The sequence below is a fragment of the Trachemys scripta genome, chromosome 1, assembly GCF_013100865.1.
Source record: "Trachemys scripta elegans isolate TJP31775 chromosome 1, CAS_Tse_1.0, whole genome shotgun sequence".
NCBI lineage: Eukaryota > Metazoa > Chordata > Testudines > Emydidae > Trachemys > Trachemys scripta.
Window position 1 is genome coordinate 306,005,244 of NC_048298.1, and position 25,245 is coordinate 306,030,488.

At 40.7% G+C, this 25,245-nt stretch overlaps 1 protein-coding gene across 2 annotated transcripts in view; it reads left to right on the plus strand.

The window, feature by feature from the left end:
• The first annotated feature begins 570 nt into the window (after window positions 1-570).
• MICU2 (mitochondrial calcium uptake 2) overlaps window positions 571-25,245 on the plus strand; it is a 247,104-nt gene continuing 222,429 nt past the window's right edge. The window contains exons 1-2 of one of the 2 annotated variants that reach the window (XM_034758763.1): window positions 619-856; window positions 1,401-1,453. Coding sequence is in view for 1 of the 2 variants with exons in the window: in XM_034758762.1 (XP_034614653.1) it covers window positions 647-856 (210 nt within the window). In the remaining variant the exon portion in view is untranslated. Of the gene's footprint in view, window positions 857-1,400; window positions 1,454-25,245 lie in introns of both variants that reach the window. The other variant, XM_034758762.1, reaches the window with a different exon arrangement.

Sequence of the window (25,245 nt, forward strand, 5' to 3'; positions counted from 1 at the left end):
GACAGTCCTGCCGTAACCTCTCAGATACACGCCCATACCTCCCAGGACACCATGTCAGGCTGACAGATGGGTGCCTCCGTCCCCCGATGACCAGTAGTGGAGGGCTCTGTTTGACTTCTGCATTGCCCCAGTCTCCGTAGCTGGTTCCGGGAAGATGGTGGCCTGGAAAATGACTCTGGCTGCGAGTGCCCAGCATTCCTTCAGGGGCAGAGTCTCTGGGCTGCGGGCCCCCAGGGGCCAGCAGTGGGGTATGGGTGAAGAGCCCTGGCTCTTTAGTATTCTGTTAACCTTTGCCTATTTGTTGCTCCCTGACACTATTCCGTTTCATTGTGTTGTGGGGGGTGACCTGATAGACACTCCATGCTCCAGGGCAGAGGTGGGCTCTGTGGGGCAGGCACAGACACCGGGCTGGAGGGACGAGCGGGGAGTCACACACAAGCCTAGCACGGATGCTGAGAGAATTCCTGCGCCACCGCCCCGAGTCCTTCTGTGCGCTTAGTTAGTAGAACTGAGGGCAAAGTAAGGGCAAAGGCTTTACTCCTCCATTGCGCATGCTCCCTAGCGCGGCTCTGGGCCGTCAGGGCCGGCTCGGTAGCAGAGGGCTCCGTTTGAGTTCTGCGTTGGTTCTGTAGCTGCTTCCGGGAAGATGGCGGCCTGGAGAGCGGCGCTGGCTGCCGGTGCCCGGCGTTCGCTGAGGGGCAGCGTCTCCGGGCTGCGGGCCCCCGGGAGCCAGCAGCGGTGTCCGGGTCTGTGGGCTGCAGGTGCCACCCTACTTGCAGGAGGCTCCTTGGCAGCGGGTTACAGCGGCTGGTGCGGACGGGCAGCGCCCGGTGGGTTCCTGACGGTGCTGGCTCAGGTAAGTGACCAGCTTCTCAGGGGCAGGGCTGTTACCCGCTATAACTGCCGTGTCCACCGCGCGCGCGCCCTGGGCAGGGGCTGTTACCCGCTCTAACCTCCATTACCATAGACACATGCACCATTCGCTGGGGCAGGGGGCACTGGGCTGGGGTTGTTACCTGCTATAACACCTCATCCCCAACACACACACCTGGTAGCCCAGTGCAGGGCCATTACCTGCTATAGCCCCTCACTGCCCCCTGCCCCAACTCGGTAGCCTAAGCTAAACTGGGGCTGATACTTCTCTTCTTCTCAGAACCCAGCAAAGCCCACTGAGCCCAGGGCATGCAGATTGACACTATGTGACCCAGTGCAGTGCACAGCTTATGTCAGGAAAGCCTGGCAGGTGAAGAAAGGTGCATAGACAATAATTACACTGTATCTGACCCAAAGAAGAGTAAGTGATAGTGGAAGCTGGTGACATCTCTGCTTAGGTAGGTGTAGTATGAAATCATCTGATAGCAAACCATAATGATAATACTTTATCTGTCCCAAAACTGTAGATAGAGCCCTCCTGGAAGAGCCTCCATTGCTTAATTCATCTGAGGTCAAGCAGGTGAGGTAATGCATGTGTCTGGTCCCCTTGACATCAGGCAGCAACCAAGATCAACAGTATTTCACTTAAAACAGTCCTAGCCTTATGTAGATTAATGAGTTGTGCCCTTGTCTTCAGTGAAAGCAGGATTTCCCTCTTAGTGCTGAGTGCCTTTTCCCCATTCACTGTAAACCATAATCACACAATAATGTAGATAACTTAGCTGCAGTTGACACAAGTATGCATTCAGTTAGTCAGCTTTGCCTGTAATTGTTCATTTACAAAGTTTGTCATCTGCTTCACAATCTAACGTAGTCACTTCAGCTGGCATTTGTGCATTTAAGGATGAGTATTTCACAAACAGAATGTTTTTGTGTCTTGTGTTTTGTCTGAATTGCATGGCTCACCACCCAGTACCAATATTTTCCAGGCGGGTCTATATATTACTTGTGTTTGTGTTATGAATATTAGAATGTACTTGCTTATTAAGCATCAGTATGCAGAAAAAGGGTTACTGTCAGGAATACAGTGAGGTGGCAAAGTTTGCAGATGATACAAAATTACTCAAGATAGTTAAGTCCAAAGCTGACTGCAAAGAGTTACAAAGGGATCTCACAAAACTGGGTTGATAAGTGCAAAGTAATGCACACTGGAAAATATAATCCCAACTATACATACAAAATGATGGGGTCCGCATTAGTTATCACTCAAGTCATCGTGGATAATTCTCTGAAAACATCTGCTCAGTGTACAGCGGCAGTCAAAGCTAACAGAAAGTTAGGAACCATTAGGAGAGAGATGATAAAACAAAATATAGCGTCACTATATAAATCAATGGTACATCTACAACTTGAACATTTCAGGCAGTTTTGGTTGTTCCCGTCTCCAAAAAGATATATTAGAGTTGGAAAAAGTACAGAGAAGGGTAACAACAATGATCAGAGATATGGAACAGCTTCTGTGTGAGGAGAGATTAAAATTAAAAATACGGGGACTGTTCATTTTAGAAAAGAGATGACTGGGGTGGGGGATATGATAGAGGTCTGTAAAATAATGAAAGGTGTGGAGAAAGCAAATAAAGATGTTACTTATTCTTTCACATAACACACAAACCAGGGGTCACCCAATGAAATTAATAGGCAGCAGGTTTTAAACAAACAAAATGAAGTACCACTTCATACAACACTCAGTCAACCTGTAGAATTCATTGTCAGGGGATATTATGAAAGCCAAAAGTATAACTGGGTTCAGAAAAGAATTAGATAAGTTCATGGAGGTTAGGTCCATCAATGGCTATTAGCCAAGATGGTGAGGAATGCAACCCTATGTTCTGGATGTCCCTAAACCTATGACTGCCAAAAGGTGGGACTGGATGACTGGGGATAGATCATTTGATAATTGCCTTGTTCTGGTCATTCCCTCTGAATCATTCAGCCCTGCATTAAGACTGGATACTGGGCTCGATGGACGATTGGTCTGACCCAGTATGGTAGTTGTTATGTTAATAGATTAAAAAAAAACCCTCTCTTGAAAACTTCAAAACATTATTATCCATACTAACTTTGTCCTTTTCAGTTTGGGAGTGAAGTCTTTCTCTGTTTTCCTTAGGAGATTAATATGTGGCTTGTTGGATACATGGACATGCTTGTATTGCTGTCCATCTGGTCAGCTCTCATGAGTGGATCGGGTATTGGGAAATATACAAGAATTCTGATCTGGGAATACTTCCGTGAGCAAAAATTTGTACTTACCTTGTCTTCTAACAAATACTGAACACACTGAAGAGTGTAGGACAGGCAGTTGCATAAAACTTCTAATTCTTGGTTTATTCTTGAGTCACAAAATAGAAAGGTTAGGATTTTGTTGGTGTTGCAGTCCTTATTGTGGAGAAATGACACTTTTTTCTAAAATAAGTAGAGCAGTTTTTAAAAGTGTGGTATTTTTATGATGAGTTAAATCTTAATCCTGTCCTTAGTCCTTGAAAGTGCCCATCTAATAACAATTTGACTTGCTATATATAGGATCCTGTCATAGCAATAATACTGTGGGGCACCCAGCATTCAGGCCCATTAACATGCTTCTGGGATAGTTTTAATTTGCTCTGAAGAACCAACAGATTGAAAAACACAGTATTTTTGTTCACAAAGTGTAGTCTCTTATTTCACAACAGTTGAATGCTACATTTAAAATATGAAAATATCAGATTACAGTTTTAAGGATTACAAAAAATCTTGTCAAGGGAAATTTGCAGAGATAAGTATTTATGTATAACTACAATGATTTTGTGTAACCTTAATCGGGTGCCAAAATCATCACATGAATGAATTGGAAGTAGTCTCGCCATATGACACTTGTGAGCCCCAATATTTTTTTTTAAATAACCACGAAGGAAAAGCGTCTGAGGCTGTGTTGAATTAACATGGTTCTGATGGTGATAGACCATGAAATAGCTCCCATTTAGTATTTGGCTAGCTAGGTGGTAGAACTCTTTGACCCTCTAGGTGGAACCTTGCATTTCTAGGGACCGTTTCTGTTGCGAAAAAGTGGAATCACTGAACAGTAGCAGATCCCAGTAATTTAATTTTGTTTTCCATTTTCAGCAATAAAATTAGCTGAAATTCCATGCCACTTAGAGGCAAAGGTTCTGCATCCAATTTCTAGTGACTCTTGCGCTGAAATTTCTCAAGTGCTGACCATACAAACTGTGATACCGAGGCCAAGAACAGAAAATGAAAAATGGGATTGTGAAGTCCTAAACTGGATGGGAGGTGGGGGGATGGAGTAGTAGAGCCAGCATGGCATGCTCCCTGCTGAGCAGTCTGTATTAGATGCTACTGGTAGAGCTCTAGTAAATGTAAATCTAAAATATTCATAAACAAATTGCATTGTAAGACTATTAAGTTGCTTATGCAGATATGTTAGTAGTATCGGGAATTGTTTTGTGAGGCGCATGCGTTATGTTTTGAGATTTTTTTTTCTTTGTCACAGATAAGTGATGACTTCACTGGTTCATTGTTCTGTTGAACATACAGGCTACCAACCCACCTTTTATTTGTCTCACAATGTAGCTCTTTGATTATGAATGTCTTAAGTATTTTTTCATTGTGTAGTATGATGGGGGAATGATACAGAGAGATAAGTAGTTCTGTAAAAGAAAATATGAATAGTTTGATACAAATATTCATAAACGTTAAATTAGCAGAAATTCAACTACCTTATGGTGACACAAAAATACATTATTGAAATGTAAACTAGGAATTTTGAAATGTTTTGTAACTCTGTGTCCACCACCAAGTTATAAATGGTCTAAAGCAGGGATCGGCAACCTTTGGCACGTGGCCCGCTAGGGTAAGCACCCTCGTGGGCTGGGCTGGTTTGTTTACCTGTCACATCCGCAGGTTCAGCCGATCGCAGCTCCCACTGGTGCGTTTCACTGTCCCAAGCCAATGGGGCTGCGGAAAGTGGCGTGGGCCAAGGGATGTGCTGGCTGCTGCTTCCTGCCGCCCCTGTTGGCCTGGAGCGGTGAACTGCGGCCACTGGGAGCTGCGATCGGCCGAACCTGCGGACACGGCAGGTAAACAAACTGGCCCGGTCCGCCGGGGTGCTTACCCTGGCGGGCAACGTGCCGAAGGTTGCCGATCCCTGGTCTAAAGCCTCACATTTATTGTTTAGAACATTGAATCTATTGCCATGCCAACATTTCCCACATTCCTCCACATTCTTCTCCTCCCTCCCTTCCCCCCACCTTTCAGCCATACAACCAGTAAAGTTGCTGCATGTGAATTAACTGGTGAAGAATGGTAATTATTATTTGAGGTATCTGATGTCAGAGAGGCACTATTTAAAAATGACCTGCGCTATTGACCTGACCCTGAGTGTAATTGTAACAGTTGGATACAATAATCATTAATAACGTTGCTTAATTATCACATAACGCCCTGATCTTACAAAAACTTAGTGTATGCTTAATGTATGCACTATGAAGAGTTCCATTGATGTGGCTGTTCATGTCTTCGTAGGATCAGGGCCTAATTTTTTCAAATGTTACTTGCTCCAGAGCAGTAATGATAAGATGTGTGCATATAAAACTGTTTTTAATCATTGGCAAATGATGACTTTAGGACAAACAATATGTGCATCAAAGCTAGTTCTAAAAAAAATCATTTTGTACTTTTTAAAAAGAGTGTATTACACCTACTATATTTTCCTTTCTCTTTCCCCATTCCCTCAAACCTGTTCTTTCATTATTTATTGAACTGAATATAAAAGTATCTCTGGCACTGATCATTTTCTGAAGTCTTAACTGAACTTTCCTGTTAAATGACTTGTGCAATGGCCCTAATACTGTTAAAATGTATATATGTGCTTACATTTACTAATGGTTGGTGTCCCATTGATTTTAATGGGGCTACTACTCATAGTGCATAAATTTAAGCATGCCTGTAAGTCTGTGCAAGCTGAGGATAAACGAATGAATCAATTTTTTCTTTCTGTAAGAAGCATAGTTAACCTGTTTCATTTTCTAGCGTCTCACTTTCCTTTACTGTGTGTTAATCCATTTTTTATTTCTTCTTACAGTGTGGTCTGTGTAGTCATAGAGGCTTTTTTCTTGTTTATCTTTAGTATCTTAATTTTTTCTACTTTAGGATATGGTAGTCTGGTGTTTGTTCATACAGTGTAATTTTCTTTGTTCTGTCACTCTCTCATCGTAGGCTAGAGGCAAAAGTTCATGACCAGATTTAGGCTTGGTCTACACCACACAGTTAGGTCGACGTAAGGCAGCCTTGTTCTCGCCAATGTAAGTGCCCTGTTATACCGACATAATAACTCCACCTTCATTAGAGACGTAGGGCTAATGTTGGTGTAGTTAGGGTGATGCAGTGTCTGTGTAGACACTTATTTACATCGGCTGCTGCAATTGACGCAGATGGGGTCGATTTCATGGGTCTAGTGAAACCCCCCTAAATCGATGGCAGAGCACTCTCCGGTTGACCCCAGTACTCCACCTCTCCAAAAAGAGTAAGGGAAGTCGACCAGAGAGCGTCTCCTGTCAGTGCAGCACAGTGAAGACACCAGGATAAGTCAACCTAAGCTACGTCAACTGCAACTACACCAGTAGTATAACTTAGGTCAACTTACCCCGGTAGTCAAGACAAGTCCTGCGATAGCCACAGGAAGGCTGTCATAACTTAGGCAGGCTTCCAGGGCTGTCTAAGTTATGTGAAGAGCCCCAGAGTGTCCAGGATCAGGAAGATGCAAACGTGGCTTAAAGCCTCCTAAGCAACCCTTTTGCCCTGGGCTGCGGGTTCTATGCTATGCCTCTGAGAGGCACAGCACAGAATCTGAAGCATTATGTATGTGGCACACACTACTGATGTACCTTGCTATGGAAACATTATTAGTGGGTTTTCCTCTGAATCTGATATCTAACTCTTAAAATCATTTTATAGGTTGAATTAATTTGTGCCAATATTTCACATTTAGGACCCAAATGTGTGGTTCTCATTCAAGTGAAATTCCCATTTAAACCAATGTCGTTTTTGCCTGAATAAGACTTATTGGGACGGTCCTTTTGAAAAAATTTCACCTTGCTTGGTCTCTGCAGTATCTGTATGAGAGCTGGATCAATAATTGATTTTTCAGTTCAGGCAGACCACCAAAAAATCAGGGACAATATTAGGTTCAGTTCTGAAAATATTCAGAATTTGTCAGCAAATTGGAAAATTCCATCTCAGGTTACACAAAATGTTTCATTTCAGTCATTTTGAAAGGGCCAGCTTCAGAAACTCTGTATTTTATAACTTTTTGCCCAGTGATTAGGACTCTTCCGTGTAATGATGGGAGTTTAAATCATCACTGTAGAGCAGGAACTTGAATTCAGACCTCCCAGATGGGCATTCTGGTCACCAATTTATAAACTATTTTGGGGTGGGTTGCTCTCAATCTCTCCTTTTGAAGGTTTTCTATTTTAAGTACTCATTGGAGCAGGGATGCAAACTCAGGTCTCCTTTCTGCTAGGTGAATGCCCTAGCCACCACGCCATAGGCTATTCCAGTAGCTTGCAGCCTTTCCAGACTACTGTACCCTTTTCAGGTGTCTGATTTGTCTTGCATACCCCCAAGTTTCACCTCACTTAAAAACTACTTGCTTAGAAAATCAGACATAAAAATACAAAAAGTGTCACAGCCACTGAAAAATTGCTTACTTTCTCATTTTTACCATACAATTATAAAATAAATCAACTGGAATATAAATATTGTACTTACATTTCAGTGTATAAGTATATAGAGCAGTATAAACAACTCATTGTCTGTATGAAATTTTAGTTTGTACTGACTTCGCTAGTGCTTTTTATGTACCATGTTGTAAAACTGGGCAAATGTCTAGATGAGTTGATGTACCCCCTGGAAGATCTTTGAATACCTCTGGGGGTACACATACCCCTGGTTGAGAACCACTGGGCTATTCTGCTCTCAGTCTCTTCTGTTGAAGCTGTTCTACTTTGGCCCAATGAATATTTAAGTATTTATACAAAGAGAGGGAATGACTCTATACACTGAATCCGGCACAGACAGGATTTGAATCCACATCTCCTACCTCCCAGGTGAGAGCCTAAATCAGCAGACTATAGAGCTTGATGGTTAGTTTCTCTCCCCCACCTCACCCAAAAGAGGTGAGTACCCTGAATTCGAGTCCTTGCTCCAATGAAGATTTAAGTAGTTATACAAAATGGAACTACTTCAACAGGAGAGATTGAGAGCAGGCTACCCTGGAATACCATATAGCCTGCTGGGTAGAATGCTCACCTGGGAGGGGAGGGAATATGAGTTCAAGTCCCTGCAGCAGAATGTGGATTCAAACCTGGGTCTTCCACATCCCAGGCATGTGCCCTAACCATTGGCTAAAAGTTATAAAATATCCATAACACATTTTTCTGAATGCACCACCGTATTCGTATCTTACACGCCATTGTAATAATCTTTGTACAAAATATGGCTTGTAAGATATAATTTGAAAACTAATAACTTGCTGGTCAATAATAACATGGTGAGATGTATGTATCAACATAAGCTGAAATCATGAGTGGGCTGTGTTTACCAGACAAATCTGGGAAGTGGATAAATCTGTTTCTCAAAGACAAAGGACAAGCTGATGCCTCTAGTCAGGTGTCATCAAAGTTCATGGGCAATTACTTGTTAAGTGGCCATTCTTTCCCAAGGAATGGGGGCAGGAACAAACAGACCTGCATCTTAGCAAACAACAGCATGAAACCTTTCACCACCAGATGTCTTGTCTTGGTCCTCACAGCAGGAATTAATTTTATCTAGGGGTAAATCTCAGGAAGATGCATTTCAAAGTAAGGGGCAAAAACACCTCAAAGTATTTCTCTCTCTCTCTCTCACTCACACACACACTCTCTCTCTCTCTCTCTCTCTCTGAGAATTTGGTCAGTAATGTTACTGGGAACATATGGTAAGGGACTTCATCTTGAACCAAGTCTAGTTTAAGTTTTAGTTCTAGGAAACATAATATCTTTATTTCTCTTATAACCATTTATTTTAATGCCTTATACTTGTACTCACTTAAAACCAATCTCCATATAGTTAAATCATCTTGTTTTATTCTTTTATCAAAACTAATCCAGTTTGGATAATTCCATTTAGGGTAGCAAACTATTGCATATTGATCCCCTTAGAGTGGCAATGGACATAATATATCTGGACTGTCCAGGAGAGGGCTGGACAATGCAGAACACACATTTTGGGGGAAAATTTGGGACTGGGAGTGTGTTGGGGTCACCCTGCAAATGGTAACCGAGACTGGTGGAAGCCAAAGTGTGACTGATGTGTGGCTGATAGGCTGCAGCTATCCACAGACACTCAGGGTGTTTCCTGCTTGCTGTTTGTAAGTGTCCAAGTGGGAGCTACAACAGGAAATCATTGTGAGGCACCCAAGTTTGCAGGGCTGGGGTGACACAGGCCCACACTTGTCTGGATTGTACCCCAGAATGTCATACCCTGAAAAAAAATTTTCCTAGCTGAAACAAGTCTGGTTAAATTCATTAAGAGTTTTGGGTCAACCAAAATTACACTTTCCAGCAAATCATAGAATATCAGGGTTGGAAGGGACCTCAGGAGGTTATCTAGTTCACCCCCCTGCTCAAAGCAGGACCAATCCCCAACTAAATCATCCCAGCCAGGGCTTTGTCAAGCCTGACCTTAAAAACTTCTAAGGAAGGAGATTCCACCACCTCTCTAGTAACCCATTCCAATGCTTCACCACCCTCCTAGTGAAAAAGTTTTTCCTAATATCCAACCTAAACCTCCCCCACTGCAACTTGAGACCATTACTCCTTGTTCTGTCATCTGCTACCACTGAGAACAGTATAGATCCATGCTTTCAGGTAGCTGAAAACAGCTTCACTGAGCTCTAGTGAGAACTGTATTTTGGATGCTGTCAGTGCCTTTGTTTAAGAAACTACCAAGAAAAAAATCTGAAACTGATTGGTTATTGAGCACAAATATTTGTAAAACAATTTTTATTTAAATCAGTGTAAGTACTTTAAAAAAAATAAAGGAAAAAATCTTCTGTGGGATTCTGATTATTCTAGCTTCCATCATATCTTGGGCCAGCTTGTGATCTCAGATCTGCTCATGCAGCTTGCAAGCCGGAATTTCTCCCGTAGCACATTTCTAAATTCCTTTTTATTTTGGAAAATTGGTTTTATGGAACCAGAAACAGAGAAGAATAACTTTGTGAGAGTATAAAGTATTTAGCCCCCTGATCCTGCAAACACACATGCACGTAAATAACTCTGTGCATGTGAGCAGTCCCATTGCGTTTGATGGAACTACTCATGAGCACAAAGTTAGTCATATACTTAAGTCTTTGCAGGATCCAGCACTTAATCTGTAATTTAAATAAAAATGTTGGATTACATGGTCATATTTAGTATAGGAAAATGTTTTATTTTATGGTTTTCTTATCTGTTTTAAAAAATGATTCCAGCTGAGAAAAAAAATTGCAGTTAAGATGATGTGCCTGTTGATAAATATAGAATCCTGGATAAAATTCCATAAGGATTTGTAGCGATGTGTGGAATTGCCTGTAGGAATCTGCTACTAAAATAAAACCAGGAAGAAAATGTAGAAGCTAATCTGAGCAAGCACAAGAATCTTCTAGCATATTAGCCCACTTTAGTAAAAAAGAAAAAAATTATCACTCACTGCTTTTGAGGTTGTTTTATCAAAAATTATTAAACTATTTTCGTGTGCCATAACTGTTGAAATGCAATTTGCATTAATTTAAAATTAAATGTTTTATCTGATCTTGTTAAAAGAAATAATTCAAAATTTTTCTAGAAACAATTCAACTGAAAATATAATCATGACAAAAAAGGCATCTTTTTATCAGAATGGTCTAGACATCTCAAAATACAATTAAAATGACATTTAAAATATGCTTTAAACTTAACATAGAAATGTAAAATGAATAATAATATTTAAATAGGCTTCTGAAGCTTAGTTGGAATATTTTTAATCTCTATCAAGCACGCTACTGGTGAGAGAGCTTTTAGGCAGGTCTCAGATGTGCCTCCAAATCGGGTTAGATTTGTACAGAAATCTGATCACTTGGCCAGATCAGTGGTACTAGGCCTTATTAGTAAAACAAGACAAGGTGAAGATACTTAAAATCACCATAACTGTCATGGGATGGTGGCCCTTTAAAGTAAGCTTCATTCCATCACTTTGTCCCTTCTCCAGAAATGTCTTCTGTCCATCTCATCTCCAGAATTTGTTCCTTTCTGGGGGAGGGATAACTCAGTGATTTGAGCATTGGCCTGCTAAACCCAGGGTTGTGAGTTCAGTCCTTGAGGGGGCCATTTAAGGATCAGGGGCAAAAATCAGTACTTGGTCCTGCTAGTGAAGGCAGGGGGCTGGACTAGATGACCTTTTGGGGTCCCTTCTAGTTCTATGAGTTAGGTATAAGAAGTATAGTACATTTTATTTAGTGGACACTGAAGTGCAATGCATGGAATCAGATGGTTTCCCCTTTCACAAAATTTGATTAGTAGTATATCTAGTTTTAGCAGAACTGGCATGAGATATATGAATCCTTGTGGAATGCCAAAATTGGGGCCCTCACACCATTCACAAAGTGATACGTTTAAACCTTCTTTCTACTGAAGAATTTGAGAGACAGGAAGTACAATGGGCCCATGTTGCCAATCTTCTTTATAGCAATTCACAATGCTGAAGGCTCTTAGTTGACATACAGTATGTTGCAGAAACTAGTAATTTCTTGTCCGTATGTGTTATTACCCTTCTAGAGTATATCAACTGCTACATTTATTGCTCATTGCAGAATTTAATGTAATATACAGTGCAAAACATATCACCTTAGATCATGACAAGGCAATTAACATCCTATACACACACAAAATAAGTACTTTTATTTTCTTAACAAATTGTTATTGGAATACATCGTTTTGGGGAAACATCTTGTCATAGTAATCTGAAAGTGTACATGGTTTATAAGTGTCCAAGTTTTAAAAAAATCCTCAGTTTAGAGAGTCTTATCTGTGTGTTGACAGAAGACAAAAAGCATATTGTTTGTACGTGTCAACAAAGTCAATGATTAATTGCAGGTAATCAGTAACATTAAATCAATTCATATTTTGCTTTATGAGGAAGGAATTAGCTGACAAATTTAATGATACATTAGCTAGTTATGTATAGTCTATAACTATATCTGATGCAAACTTTAATGAAAGCCATGCATGTGCCTTATAATTAAATCTGCTTACTGTGTGAATATATTTGTTATTGAATTTCTTTCCTGTACATTTAAGGGTCAGTTGATGGATATATTTCAGTTCAAATGTACAGAACAAAAAAAGAAAATAAAAATAACAAAAATAAAAAGCAGTTAAACTTCTTGACACTGCTATGGCATATCACTCTGCAGTGGATGAGTTTCAATTAATACCACCCAAAATCTAGGACAACAGTATGATCCTTAATGTGTAAAGTAGCTCCTCTAGATTTTTTTCTTTGATGGCATCAATAAATATAAATGTACAATTTAAACAGAGCTCTACTAGAATGAGTTTGTCTGTTCAGCTCTTCTTAGTCTTTTTGTTTTTTTGTTTTTTTTTAAACTAAAGAGAGTTCAGGCTTTCTGAAAGTGTTCCTTTTGTGCAGTCCAACCAAACAGGGTAACCCTAGCTACCTCTTGTTTAATTCAGTGTGTTTTGGAAATACTGTATGTATCAGATATCCCCCTAAGCAGTCTAAATCAATAACTTGGATATTAAATATATCACAAACATCATACTCTGCATTAGTGACATACAGACATTGTCATGCTGTGTGCCCATAATAGAACATAGTATAATAGGTATGGAATCCGTAGGACCATGATGTAGTAATTAATTATAGACTTAGATATTACTTATGGATGTGCATTTGTTTCACAACTTTAAATACATGGTATCCATTTCAGCTTATTGAGTGAAAAGATATTTATAGCCTGAAGTTTTGGCTTTGAAAATATTTACATTTACTCCCCTTTCTGTGTATGTAGAGTTTTTTTTATACAGTTGTTTTCATTGTTATTAAAACAGCATGATGTCAAATCTAATAATAAGGGTTGGAGTTAAAATGTTACTCTTTTTTAATCTGATCTGTCACCTTCTGCTTGCGACTTTCACTGTGTGACCTGGGTATTAAAACAAAAATTCAGCTAAGCATTCTCTGTAGACAGACTGATCCATGTGGACAAATTGGTGAACTGAGGACTAATTCACAGATGTGGAGTTTTATTTTTGGTTTTTCTTTTTGTTTTTTTCCAAACTAATTCTCTTCATTCCAACAAACATTTTATGATATGCTTTTTGGCTCCACATTTTAATGGACAGACTGATGACCTAATTACCAGACAAACTTACAGAAGAGAGATTTCTCTGACATCTAGGCAAACTGTTTTCCACCACCTGTTTCTAGGACATGAGATGGGAATGGGAAAACTCGTGCAACTACAATATTCACTCTGGCAGGAAACCCAAAGACACACAGAGGAAGTGGTAGGCCAGTGATGTGCGGCCCGCAGATTGCCCACCACTGTGCTAGGCCCTTCCTCAAAGAACAAACCAGGAAAGAAATTCTCCCAAAGGAAGCAGCATGGCAGAAGATATGCAAAAGTTGCCCCCGATGACTTATGTAGTCTAGGATTAATATTACCCTTTGTTAGTCCCACCAACCACAATGAATCAATTCTGCCCTAGAGGATATCGGAGTCTGAAGCTGAAAACAGTCTACTCTGGTTGCCTTTATGGCGCTACAGTGGCTTTTGGTTTGTATTGCAATAGCAAAACAACATCTGGATCCAGAAACACCCAGACAGGCAGGGAAATTTTCAGCCAGTGAAGATGGCTCTACCTTAAATAATCCAAAGCATACACAACTAGGGGACATCATAATATTTATATTCTGGTGACTGCCATTGTTATAATTGGTATAAAACTCTTACTGTATTAGTGAATATATTGCTTGTCTTGCTAAAAATTGTGACTAGGTAGAGTGGGGATTAACCTTAAAACAAGGAAAGGTCAATAGCATTAATTCTCAGGTTGTTTATGGCCCTTTTGCATTGCTTCATGGATCTGATGAATCCCCATAGGTTGTAGAGTCAGCATAGTGGCTCTACCTCACCACTCCTTGCAATACCTGGCATAAAAGACACAGGGATAATGAGGCTATTCCCAGCTTCTGGAACAGTCCCTTAGGACAACTAGTAGCTGGGTGAAAGCTAAAGTCACTCTGAAGGTGTTTTAACTTACGTTCAGTGAAGAACCAGCGAGTCCCAAAAATAGGAAGCTGTAAAGGTGGCAGTAAAGCCATTTTTGCCCTACTCCCTTTTTGATTCCTGCCTCCATCACTGCAAGGCTGAACACTGATATTGATACTCTGGTATATCATTTTTCTCATCTTGAGAATACTTTTATTTAACACAGGTAGATTGATTTTTGTTTAATGTTCCAGCAAGATGTTGTCTAAGACTATTAACTGCAACAGATGTCTGGACTAGAAATGAGTGTGGTTTGCAGACAGGAGACACTGCAGGTTTTATCTCCTTACCATCCCCCCTTTCAGCTTCTGATACACACTGGACTGGAGGGCAACAGAGCAGAGCTCTGTGGGACTGCCACATGAGACAGTCTTGGGGCAATTTCCCAAGACTACTTTCTTGGTTCTCTGAGAAAGAGAAGAATGGAGTTATTAGAGTGATCCAGTATCTCCTCACTAAATAGCACAGTGGTTCTCAAACTTTTGTACTGGTGACCCCTTTCACGTAGCAAGCCTCTGAGTGCGACCCCCCCTTATAAATTAAAAACACTTCTAAATATATTTAACACCATTATAAATGCTGGAGGCAAAGCAGGGTTTGGGTGGAGGCTGACAGCTCTCGACCCCACCATGTAATAATCTCGCGACCCCCTGAAGGGTCCCGATCCCCAGTTTGAGAACCCCTGAGATAGCACCAATCATGAGGCCATGGGTCCACTTTGCATTAAACTCCTTAAGCACCCCCAAAACTTCAGAGAACAATACCAGCCGAAGTTCAAGCAGATGATCCTGCTTTTGTTCCTTCCAGGGGCACAGAGCCATTTCAGGGTACTTAAAGATCAGCCTGAATTTGAAACTAATCTTATACACACATTAAAGTGAAAACTCACAAGAATAAATTCTGATTTATTTTTTTAAAGGACTAGTGCTGTGTTACTGAGTCTGAGACTTGTTTTCCAGTAAATAAGTTTATCATTGTTTTTCATCCTTCATTAAGTTTTCCAGTTTAATTCTTAAACCTTTACCAATTGGATTCCAGTATCATTCCACTCTGATCTTTCTGCCTTTAGTTATTCATTGTGTTCCTCTTCTTCGTTGTCACTTTAGACTAATACACCCAGAGAGAAATGAAAGGGACAAGTTTCATAGAGATCAGGCACAGCAGAAGATTCACATGGCTATGATGTAGCTGTGATGGGACATAGAATGGATTTCCATCTTGAATAGTCCCTTTCAAGTCTTTGGCAAGAGTCAATATGGGAGGATTTATGTTTCTTAAATCCCTCAAAATTCCATCTTCCAATCTCACTCATGGTTGTCTTTGTGCTGTACTTCCTTTTACCTCAGATCTATAAACCTTGTGCAAAAGTGTACCGTCTTTGGCACATTGGACATCATCTCACAATTGTAGTCATCTTGTTCTCAAGTGAAGCAAGATTGCAGCTTGCTGGAATTGTCTAAGCTTAGTGTCTGCACTTTGGAACAAAATCAGATCAAAGGATGTTAAGACTACACTGGTACATTAGACACTGAAAACTGTTTCATTTCCTCTCAACTGTTTTGACAACGATGTTTCTGCTCCGTATAAGAGTGGTTATCACTACTGTGTTGAATACTTGTATTTTAGTTACACAAATCTGCTGCCCAAACAGAGACCTTTGAAGATCCAGAAATGCCATTGTTGCAAGACCTATCTGATGTGTGACTTCTTTGGATGTAGAACCTCCTGCTTTCAGTCCTAATACCCAGATAGATGAAACTATTGCCCATTCAGTGTCATTGCCATCTAAATGCAGCATTGGCAAATCATTATTTCCATTCAGGTTATGGGAGAGTGAAAAAGAGCTGCAGTGCAGAATGGATGCATTGGAAGGTTAGGGTTGAGTCAATGAAAAGAGAAGGAAAAGCAATAGAGGAGAAGAAGTGTCTTGAATAAGAGTGGAGAGCAGGAGTTACACAGATGTCTGATGAAAACAAACTTGGAAATAGTATATAGTATCTATCAAAAATGTTGAAAAGTGAACACATTTTTATTAATGCCAAAATTCAAAGGTCTCTTTCACTATCCAGACTATTTGGCTACACGCTTTATTTTTCTAAAACTTTTAAAGAATTATAAACACAGACACTAACTCTGTAAAGCCATAATTGAGATGGGGATTGGTGGACAGCTGGAACATATCTATTGTGACAGTTCTCTTTAATTTTGCTTTTGGGACTACCATATAACTGTCCATATTTTTCATCTGCTCTGAATTTTTGGGGTCAGAGAGCAGAATCCAGATAAGTGGGAGGGGCGGCTCTAGCTTTTTTGCTGCCCCAAGCACGGCAGGCAGGCTGCCTTCGGCGGCATGCCTGCGGGAGGTCCGCCGGTCCCGCAGCTTCGGTGTACCCGCCGCTGAATTGCCGCCAAATCCGTGGGACCAGCGGACCTCCCGCAGGCATGCCGCTGGAGGCTGCCTGACTGCCGCCCTCGCATGGACCGGCAGGGCGCCCCCCGCGGCTTGCTGCTCCAGGCACGCACTTGGAGCGCTGGTGCCTGGAGCCACCGCTGATAAGTGGGGATGGTGGTTCTTAATGTTGCATATCATAGTCACTGCAGAGCTTGTTTGGTGGTAACTGATCCCAAGTAGCAGGCCCAGTAAAAATACAATGGTTTTTTTTTGGCAAAGACCAGGAAATAATAAGAGTAGGCACTGTGAACGCTAAAAAAATTAATTAGTATCCAAGATATGTTAGCTTGTGCATTTTAAAATGGTGTTCAGACTGGAACTTCCAATAGCAGTAGAAATGCCATTATGAAAGTTAATCTAAGGTAAAAGCTTTAACTTTCATGGTGTGGTTGGGTGGAGAGAGCAAGAAGAATTGTTTCCAAACAATGTAAGGCTATTATACAGTTGAGGAGACTTGGGGGAAGAGCAGTTCTGCTTTCAGGGCTGTCACACTGCACCGGTAGATCTCCACCAGTTGGACACTCACTAGGCTGCTGTGTTTATATCCCAACAGGCTAGATCCATGTATTCTTAAGCTTCCCTTGGTCTGAGTAGGCTTTAGCATTGACTGTCTTTGGCCTCTCTGGCACATTTCTTGGGCACAGGTGCTTTGCTTTTTACCCCTTCACAGAAATGGGACCCCCACGGCATAGCTGTGCTGGATCCCCAGGACCTGTTATATATATGGAGATACGCCGATCTCATAGAACTGGAAGGGACCCTGAAACGTCATTGAGTCCAGTCCCCTGCCTTCACTAGCAGGACCAAGTACTGTCCCTGCTTTTTTTTTTTTTTTGCCCCAGATGCAGTTCACTTTAGCTAGCAAAAGAAATATACAGATCTAGATAAAATAAATGCCTCTGCCAGTGTCTGCATTTCCCTGCCTGTGTTTCATCATTATTCTGGAGCATTTTTTAGGCTTAGATCAGCCTCTAAGGAGTCCAGGATACCTTCTCATGCACATCACTTCTCTGTACCATCGAATCTTTCTTGTGCAGCCAGTTTCCTTTGACCTTGGCTGTTACCACGGTCAGAAATGGTCCCCTCTGCTATGAAAGCATGCCTCTTCATTCCTCTTGTGAGTCTTTCCTCACAGTTCCTCTGTGTTTGTAAATCATAGCAATGATTCCTGGTATCTCCATTCTGCTTCTGGACTCCAATCCCCTGTAGAGGAGTTGGAGAAAACTGATTTCAGTAGGCCTCAACCATCCTATTGTCCTGAAGTGCTCTCATTTGAATGGGAGCCATCAAAGTTTAACAAACCTCTATTATCCATGGTCTGGGAGATAAGTGTGACAGCAGATGTTGGATTCCACATACATTGAGGCATTTAATAATACAGCAATTTTATAAGATCAACCAGAATTCATAAGTTGTGCATAGACAGATTCTCTAAATTATCAGAAGGGCCAAAAGTCCATTTTTATCCTTTGACTTTCTACTGTAGTCACTTGGGTCTTGCTTACACCAGTAAATTTTGTGCACGTTTTCAACACCAATCACATCAACACTGATCACAGCTACACCAGTTTTTAAAAAGGTGTAAGTGCTAATATGGATCAGAAAAAACATTTCACAAAATGATTCAGACAAGTATGAATTCAAATCTGGTAGAAATATGTTCTAAAAATACTTTTTTGTGAATACACATTAATAATTTAAATTTTAAAATAGTGTAGCTGCAACCGCAGTGCAAAATGCTTCCAACATTTTCTAGTGTAGACCAGGCCTTGGAATTGGAGAGAAATTTTCCATACTTGGATGGATTTCTACAGAAATCATTCTGGTAGGCCTGAGATGTTGATGTGCGCATCAAAATCAAATGAATAACGAAAATACAACCACTTAAGTAATTCACTTGAAATAGCAACTTTTCTAAAATCCCACAATCCAATTATTTGGCTGTGCAAGCTGCTTATTTTTTTTTCTATTTAGAAGATTTAATTAACTCTGACAACTTTTATTTAAATCAGGTGTTCAGTAGCCAGTGTTTCCCAAGCTCCTCAGCAACCTTAAAATGACTGTTGAAGCATACAGTTTTGTAGAAACAAATGACACATAATCTGTGGGGTGTCAAATGTCTGGCTTTTGTTTCATAACTTCATGGTTATCATTCTGCACATCTGTCACTATTTTTTTTTTCTTTCCAACTGGAATACCTGTGCCTTTTTCCATAGGGGTCTCTAGTTGAGCTGTCCTGCAAATAAAAATCTAATGCTTCTCCTCTTGCTGCCTTTTAATCCAAAAACTTGCCTGAAAGGGGTACTAAAGAAGGAGAAAAATTTTTTTTTTTTGAAATGGAGTGTTTATCTCTGAAGGCCATGATTTGACTTGGAGAATAAAAATGGCAAAAAATTAAACTCATCTGTTTATCTTTCTGAAAACCTTATTTTAAAATGCTGTGCATTCTCAGTTCATTTGAACTATTGTGGACTATAAACAATGTATAAAATTACTTTTGCTAAAATTGTTTTTTCAACTTTTTTTCCCTTTTTTTCTGGATATGCCTGTTGTATGGAATGTTCCTACTTAGAACTCCCAGAAGAATATTGTAGGAAATTGCTAACATTCTTTTTTCCCCAGCTGCTATTAAATTTGGAAAACGGACAGTGTTTTAATGCCAAATAAGTGTTGTGGGGTTTTTTTCTTCTTTAATCTTGAGATTCATATTATTCCTCTTTTGGCCCCAAAGGTTCAAAAATTGAGAATATAAAAGGATTTCCGTGCACTAGATGTGATGCATAAATTATACTTAAGCCAGGTCTACACTAATAATTTAAGTTGACTCAGCTACATCACTAAGGGGTGTGAAAAATCCACACTCCTGAGCTGTGTAGTTAAGCCAACCAACCCCCGATGTAGACAATGCTATGTCAATGGAAGAATTCTTCCATCAACCTAGCTACTGCCTCTCAGGGAGGTGGATTAACTACAGCAATGGGAAGACCCCTCCCGTTGCTGTAGTGTGTGTCTACACTGAAGCGTTACAGTGGTGCAGCATTTCTAGTGAAGAATATAGCCTTACATACAGTCATGCAGCTATGGAAATATGTCTTGTTGGTGTTGAGGGGGTGGAGGGAAGGTTGATATAAATACCTCTGTGAAAAATTGCTGTAGTCTGACCATGTTTATGTATTCTCTCATTGCACCTCATACCTACAGGAGAGATCCCTAAACATGTTGCTTAATTAAATGTTTTTCATAGTTGACCAGATTTATTGGACACATGTTCATAAGCAGTGTGTAAAATGTTCTAACTGGCAATTTTACATAAGTATGAAGAACACATCCGTGCATTGTAAGATATAAGTCAAGTAGCCAGATATCTTGATGCAACACTCTTCAAATAACACTTTTGTTTCATCACTGAGAACTTTCCCTTCACATCATATATTCATTCTCTACAATCATGCTATAGACATGTATGTACATAAATTTCTTTCGGTCAAATGTATGTCTCACAAAATATCAGTACATAGACTTCATAAAAATTTAGTTAGAAGTATTATGCTGCTACTCATTGAAATTAGGGTTGCCAGATGTCCAGCTTTCGACCAGAAAGTCTGGTTGAAAAGGGAACCTGATGGTGTCTGATCAGAACTACTGACCGGACACCCAAAGTCCAGTTACTGCAGGTGGGGAGGCGCCGAGTTATCACCTTTGCCAGCCCCTACTCAGCCAGGGCCACTTCCTACCTGCATCTGGTGGCTGCAGTTCCCAACCCCAGCTCTGCAGGCGTGTCCCTCCCAACTCACACAGGGAGCGAGGAGAGAGGGGAAAAGCAGTGTGTGATGGAGGGAGGGGGAAAGAGGAGTGAATGGGGGATGAGATCTCAGTGGGAAGGGGCAGGGCAGGAGCACGGCCTCAGGGGAAGAGGCGGGGCAGGGATGAGGCCTGGGGGGAAAGGGCAAGGGCGGGTCTTCAGGGAGAAGGGTAGGTTCCAGCACTCCTGCTGGAGTGTCCATTTGTTAAATATTACGAAGTTGGCAACCCTAATTGAAGTGCATGTCACACCAAGCATGGTCCCCATTGTCTTCCTGCCTCATCATCAGGCTTTGTCTGTGCTGTGAAATGTCCACTCTAAGGCTGATGATTTCATATGTCACATCTATTCAGAGCTGATGGATGCCTCTTAAATTTCACAGCAATTTTAAATTAAATGGAAGACTTGTCCATGGAACTCATTTCAGTATAATCTGCCTTGCTCCATGAGTGAACTCTGAATAGACTAATGAAACGAGTCACTAAGATTGATTATGGTATGTTCAACTAGAAGTGGATTTGAAGGACTTCTGATATATGTCCCTTTTGGAATGTTTTCTTGTATGCAGATGGCATGTAAATCTCTGAAACACATTTTTGCAAAAGGCAGAATAGACGCTGATTTTTTGAGGCGACAGCAGGTGATGTGGCAGGTGCTTCTTTATAAATTAAAGGAATAAATTCTCATTTTCACATGTATGGTGGTTGGATATGAAGGAACTTAGATTGTAAATACTTCTGGCAAGGACCTTGTCCTACATCATGTTGTTTAATCTAGTTGTGCACAATCTGTTTCCCCTTATCAGTTTTGAATTTGAATTAAACATTTCAGTTTTGATTGCTCTTTTATAGTGGCATTATTAGAGATGATGAATAGATCTACTCTTCTATGCAACTCATTATTTTGTATATTTTTATCATTTACCCATGTATTCATCACCTCTCTAAGATTATATAGGCTCAGTTTTTCTTCATAGAAGTTTGTCCATTCTCTTTACTCATCTCTGACCCTCCTCTATTTCTGCTATATCCTTTTTGAGATAAAGTAACCAAAACTGAGCACAGTATTGTGGGAGAGGGCATATTGTTAATTTATAGAATGGCAAGATATAGATTCCATGATCTTTTAGAATTGCAGAATTTATGAGGCCCTGTCTAAAGCATGTTGTGTTAATAGAGGGTATGTGTATACACAGTGATAAAAGATCTGTGGTGTGGCCAGTCTGGCTGAGTCAGCTGACTCAGGCTTAGGCTGTGGGGCTAAAAATTGCTTTGTAGACATTCAGGCTCAGGCTGGAGCCCCAAGCTCTGGGACCCTCCACCCATGCAAGGTCCCAGAACTCATGCTTCAGCCCGAGCCCAAATGTCTACACAGAGATTTTTCAATCCTGGAGCCTGAGCCATGCGAGCCCGAATCAGCTGATGAAAGGCGAGCCATGGGCTTTTATCCTTGAATAGACAAACCCACAGTCACTTTCAGAAAATACTCAAGAATTTTTTTCAAGTATGGCCTTGTGTATTGTCCATTAATTAGTGAAATAAAATCAAAATCCATAAAATATGCCTACCGTTCTAATTAAAAGTAAATAACTGTCATTTCTGGGCATGTTACCTACAATATAGCTCATCTATAACTGATAAAACCAAAATTTTGACTAACAGATAATAAGTAGAATTACAAGACTTCATAAATGGCAGTAGTACCAATACCAAGCATTCAAAAATAATGAGTCAGCCCCCAAAATATCATGAGGTTTTTAATTTGCCTTGTGGTTTTTGAGCTTATAGGGTTCACAAGTATTCAAGTATTTTGACTGCAACCATGGGATCTAGAATTTTCTTTTAATGAAAGCTTAGATGCTCATGCAATCTCATGACTCCAGTTAGCTGGGCTTTAAAAAACAACAACAACAAAACCTCACTAAGCTTGTGATAAAATTGTGAGCGTTAGCAACATTGAAATGTGCATATGAATAATACCTTTTTTATTTGAATGATGCACATAACCTGGGATTTTGAGGTGGTATAGGGATTTTGTGTTTCATAGTTGTTCAGTGGAAGACCTTTTGTGTTGCTACTACAGAGTACACCCCTGATATAGGCTAACAGATGAGAGAAATGTATTCCAACAGTTAGAAATGCAAAACTGTACAATTTTACCACAATAGAGAACAAAGTTGTGGCAATGGAAAGTAAGCATGATGCTGTAGAAATCGGTCTTCTAATTTTTAAAGTTTTTGTTACTAATAGGCCATCCATTTCATGGCCCAGCTCCCACACCAAAATGCAGGATTGTTTTATTTAGTATATTTTCTTGTTTTCTCTTGTTAAAACTTAATTGATTCTTGCTGCTTTCTGTGCTGCCCCTTATAAATGGAAGAGTCCTCCACTACTTGTGTGCCAGTCAACTATTCATACCGTTCAAATTGCCTCATTAAATTACACTATAGTACTTCTCTGAAGCATTTCAATGATGAATCCGAAAATATAGATTTTAAATAAAAATGAAATATTTGATCTAAAAAATAAATTGACAAGGAACATAGAAAACAAAGCAACTTGAATGATCTCCTTAGAGGGAAACCATGCTCGCACAAGAGCAGTAGATGCACACATTTTTGTTCTGCCCATCACCATAGTTGCTAGATGTACCTCCTTCTAACTCTCCTTCATCTGTTACATACTCCTCCACCATGATATTGTATTGTTAATCTAACAGGCTGTTTGCTTCTGTAGGCAAAAGAGTCTGTATCTGTGGGTCAAGCCGTGATCATGCAGAAGATGGGAAAGTTATCTCTGCAGCATGCTTCATTCTCCCCCCACCTTCCAACCTTAGAACCCCCTTTGAGAATGTGTGTAAGGCTCCCACATTGCAGACTGGGAGGGTGAATGGATGGAAGATCTCTATTAGATCCCCCCCTTTCATTTTCTCCCCCAACCCTTCCCATGATGGAAACAAGCAAATTACTGCAGGCAGTAAGTACCTATGTGTTCTAGGGGCATCAGTGGTCTGGGATTCTAATAGCTTCTTAAGAGTCTACTGAGAGGCAGGGGACCAGGTACTAGTGTGGGAAAAGGGCCTTGATGGAGAAAGGGGAAGACCCCCAGCTTCTTTCATGGGTGAGAAATGGAAGAGATTGCTACGCAGACAGAAGAATCTCAGGGAAACTGTCAGTATAAAAACATGGAGTTTCTTCTTCCTTACATGAGAATTACCCAGGTAGTGGTTATTATAACCATCTGATTGTAAGCTACATGGTACAGTAACCTTTCATTTTCTGCCTGGTACCATATCTATTCATATAGTTCCTGGCACAACATAGTCCTGGTCTATGATTGGGGTTTCTGGATGCTTACACAAAACAAATAATTATATAAAGACCCTATCTTTCCAAGTGTCAGAAATCTCTGGTTGAGGTGTGTCAGGTGGAGAAAAAAATTTTCTGTAATGAACACATATCCAGAAACACTAGAAAATCAGGTGCTGTCTTCCAGTACAGATCTACCACTAATCAGAATGGGAAATATCTCCTCATGTACATTTGGTGTATGGACTTGGGTATAGTTTTTTGGCTGCACCTACAGAGTATTAACAATAATAAAGTCATGACCAGACCTGACAGAAAAATATACTTGAAAAATGTAATAAGATTTAGAAATTTCAGTGATTGCATGATTGAGATTGTTATGCTCTTGGGGAAAGAGTCTCTAGTCTGCTTTGCTCTCTTTGCACCACTCCAGTAGTATGTATGGAGCAGTAAATGGCCACATCTGCCTTGCTAGGGCTCCCATGACTTGGGGAATCCTGAGTGAGTGTAGAGATGGCATTGTCCCTGCCAGCCCATAAATGTAGGCCATGGCAAGCTGGAGTAGCCTCAGGCTGTTCTAGTTCTGGGCTAGAACTGGGGCCCATGTGGAGCCGGGCTCAAGATCAGAGAGCTGAAGCTTGTGCCCCTTTGTTCCTTCCTCTCACCTGTGCTGAGAAGCCCTGGCCAGATGGTTCTTCCTTCTGTGGATTTGTGATTACACAAATTCAGAAGAGGGAAAAATTATGCAGAATATATATAGGAACATTAAATGGATCCCCTAGTTCTTGAATATGTAACATTATTGTTATTTATTGTGGTAACCCCTGTCTAAGGTACTTATGGTCCCCATTACTGTAGTATTTGAGCATCTCTCAATCATAATGGACATACCCTAACTCACAGGAGGTGTTGTGAGGATACTACCGTTATCCCTATTTTCATGTACTGGGAACTGAGGCACAGAGAAACTAAGTTACTTGCTCAAGGTCAAACAGAAAGCCCCTTGTGACTGAACCTTTGTGTCTTAAGTTCCAGACTAGCATCCGTACCACTGGACCTTCCTTCCTCTCTTGAGGCCTAGAGGCTCCAAATCATAGAGCATGGTCCCATTTTGTTAGGCACTATATATGCATAATGCAAAGAAAATCCTTGCCCCAAAGAGCTTACAACTCAAGTATATGATGAAAGACAATAGGTGGAGATTTTCTTCGGTGATATACTGTACAGCACGCTATAGGTCTTTATCAGGGGTCGGCAACCTGTGGCATGCGTGCCAAAGGCAGCAAGAAAGCTGATTTTTACTGGCACGCTGCTGCCAGCCGGGGTCCTGGCCGCTGGCCCTGCTCAGCCCGCTGCCGGCCTGAGTGAACGGAACCCGTTGTCGGTCTGGGGTTCCGGCCCCT